General features: G+C 41.9%; 1 protein-coding gene across 2 annotated transcripts; it reads right to left on the bottom strand.

Moving 5' to 3' along the window:
• Positions 1 to 279: 279 nt before the first annotated feature.
• On the bottom strand, positions 280 to 1,738 carry LOC116703367 (fibroblast growth factor-binding protein 1). 2 transcript variants are annotated; one of them, XM_032538074.1, is made up of 2 exons: positions 1,510 to 1,738; positions 280 to 1,375 (listed from the first exon to the last, which is right to left on the bottom strand). In XM_032538074.1, the coding sequence occupies exon 2, from the start codon at positions 1,348 to 1,350 to the stop codon at positions 673 to 675; it is 678 nt and encodes a 225-aa protein (XP_032393965.1). In that variant the 5' UTR covers positions 1,351 to 1,375; positions 1,510 to 1,738; the 3' UTR covers positions 280 to 672. The 2 variants fall into 2 exon arrangements, with proteins under 2 accessions (XP_032393965.1, XP_032393970.1); XM_032538079.1 differs by having other exon boundaries at positions 1,655 to 1,737.
• Positions 1,739 to 3,165: the final 1,427 nt, after the last annotated feature.

Raw genomic sequence — 3,165 nt, 5'->3', positions numbered from 1 at the left:
TTCTGGTACAACCTCAAAATACAATCATGAACCTGAAAATGAGCATACTATGAATGCTTTAAAACAATTTGATTTGTAGTGGGCGGAAATGTTTTAAGACCATATGATATTTACGATTGAATAAGAGATGAAAAACTAATAAAATTGCTATTTTAATGATTGTTTTCACTAATCATGTTCACACAGTGTTCATACATCCCCTCTGTTTCTCCCAAGCAAAAGTTATGTTTCGTATTCTTCAAGGCAACAGGACACATTGTATAAATAGAAAGTATTTATTTGTGGTGCATAAATGGTTTCCATGTTTGTGTCTGTGTTTAGTGGTCATAAATGTAAATTTGAAAGATGCTTGGAATGACGATGTGGGTTTATTAAAAAGTTGAAAAGCCAAGCAAAAAATATTCAAAAGATTTCAAGTGTCAAAAGTAAACGTAGGCTATTCACTATACAGGTAGTTACTTTCTACCGCTGGTGATACATGACTTGATATTTCTAATATCCACTTCTGCATGGGTAGCCATATTGCTACTCGGGTTTGTGGTATAGTAGAAAATATCTCAGCTCACATCTGTAAAATGGACATTGTGGAGAAAAAAATCGGACTATTACTGATTCAAAAGGAAAATGTTAAAATCCTGTATCCATTCTGATCATGTCCACATAGATCTGAAGCTAACACTCGTTACTTTGCAACATTGTTAGAAAGAAATTGCACACGCTGGCCCAGCCGCTGCAGTTCTCTTCAGCCGTTTTCCGGTGGTCCGCGCGCCTTGAGCAGGCTGTCGGTCCGGACGGAGCCGCAGCGGTGGAGATGGAGAGAGATGGAGGCGGCTGGGGGGTCTCCGGCTCTCCGGACTGAGAGAAGGCTACGGAGGACCTGTCCAGCTTGAAGTGCGCATCCCGGGGCGCTCTCTTACACATGCCAGCCCTCACCAGCGCCCGGTCGTCATTGCACACTTTGCCTTGCAGTCTTTTAAACGCGCGGGCCACCTGTTTCCAAAAGCCCTTGGTGTCGGTCTGGTACTCCGGACAGCTCTGAGGTTTGGCGTTGTACTTACACTGCACATCGCTGGCTTCACCTTTGATGCGCGCTTCGCATTTTACCGACAGTCCCACCGTGTCCCCGACGTTTTTTGCCTCCCACATGCACTGCATCTTGTCCTTGATGGAGAACTTCCCCCGGCCGCTTGCTGCAGGCTTGTTCCCGCCGCCCCCCTGCGCTCTGCCCGGGGCTGGGGTCACGCTCTTGTCCGCTCCTCGGTTCTTAGTGCGCCCACCGGAGGACTGAGAGACCTGCTGTCCAAGGAAGGCCAACAGCAACCAGGGAACGGAAGTCTTCAGCAGCAACATATCTTCTTATAGCAGACAATGATATCTGAAAGGACAAAAATGGGTTAAAAAAAAAGAGTCAGAACTTCTGTGATGGAAATAATCAGGTCATCGCGTAAAAAAATGTTTAAAACAAGTTAGGCTATATAAGCTGAAAAAACATTAATTCGTATTTTGTACCTATTTTTTTTCCCTCAAGACGTAAACCAAAGAATAATATTGTGAATTAAAAGTAAAGAAAGATGTTTTTAAGCCAACATATTAACTCAATTACGCATATAAAAAGGGGGAATCCAAACTAAGCCTGCAGTAAATTCTAAGACACCTGTGGAATGGAACGCGCCGCTGGCTGCTGTAGTCTAAGCATGCAGTACAAGAAAGTCACGCACATCGACTCGGTGCGTAAAGCTGCTTCTTGTGGCTCTCCGTGGCCTCGCACATGGCTTTCATACACAGATGCTGCGGCACGCCCACCATTCCCCCCCAACAACACACAGACACACACACACACACCATTGAGAAAAATGATCTTGGCAGTCTTGGCTGAATGTGTTTTATTCGGAGCTGACATGTTCTAACTGAACTCCCGCCTTTAACAGAGAGTTTAACTGAGAGATCAAAGAGAGGATCAGAAAGCCCACAATGATGTTGGAACTGCGTGTCTGCATAGAGTGGGTTTGTCTGGTGAACACACCATAACTCCACTTTACACACGCACATTCTTGGAGGCTCGTCTCCAACTTTCCACCAATCCGCTGCTGCAGTCAGCCACGAGGCGATCCTCTCTATTGACATAACACCATAGACTGTGTATTATTAATACTATACAGTCTATGCTTAACACGTGGTGTGTGTCAGCAAAACAAAAGAGAAAGAAACCTGTGAAAACAACACAATCTGCTAATGTAAGGTACAGTGTCAAGTGATCATTAAACATGACTGAAGAAGCACTTTCTTATGGAAGATTTAACACACCAAAACGAAAATAATTCCCACTCATAATGCACATTGTTGCACCTTTCCTGTGCCAGAGGGAGACATGTTTATATTTTGTAATTAATACAAATAGGTTTATCATGACTTCTTCCGGCTAAAATCAAACAGAAAACAAAGTGAAGAGGTGTAGGCCTAAATACTTTGTAAGTGCAAGTGTATGTTTATTGTATTTCACTTTTTCTTTGTTTGATTTGTTTTTCTTTACTTTACTTCCAACTTTACTTATTTCTGAGTTTGTTCTGTAATTTAAGTTACATACATAAACGAAGTTAAGGTAAGATAAGTAGGCTGTAAAGAAAAATTCAATGTTGACTTTTGATTTCACACACATTGTTATAACTGGAGAGAAGTTCAAAGCCTGACAGTCTAGAATATGGTTCCTGTTTTAGGCACGTTGTAATGCTGACTTTGACCCCATTGTCGATTCTACCTTCCTTCGTTGTGTCTTCAACACTGTTATCTATCAAACAGTAACCCATTTACCAGATGTCAAGTCCCTCTCTCCCAATAAACTCTCCGTTGGTTCCTCTGTCCTCCTTTCATGTCCTGACATTGACTCAGGGAGCTCTTGTATGTCCTCATTCAGAAGTCAGAGGAAGTCTTCATCCTTAGTTAGCAGCAGTATAGCAGTCTCTGCCTTTATGAACAGTTGAACAAACAGGGTCACACATCCAGTAGAAATCAGATTTTTGTTGCCAAAATGTCAGAAATTAGATTCAAAAACCCATGCTTGGATTTTTTTTAGGATATTAGGAAAACAAACAGAGCCACTTCAACATACTGTAAGTTTTTCTTTTTTCTTTTCTTTTTTCATTGCGTTTTCAGTGTTTTAACAAACAT

The sequence above is a fragment of the Etheostoma spectabile genome, chromosome 2, assembly GCF_008692095.1.
Source record: "Etheostoma spectabile isolate EspeVRDwgs_2016 chromosome 2, UIUC_Espe_1.0, whole genome shotgun sequence".
NCBI classification, from domain to species: Eukaryota; Metazoa; Chordata; class Actinopteri; order Perciformes; family Percidae; genus Etheostoma; species Etheostoma spectabile.
This window is presented reverse-complemented; position numbering and strand designations above follow the sequence as displayed.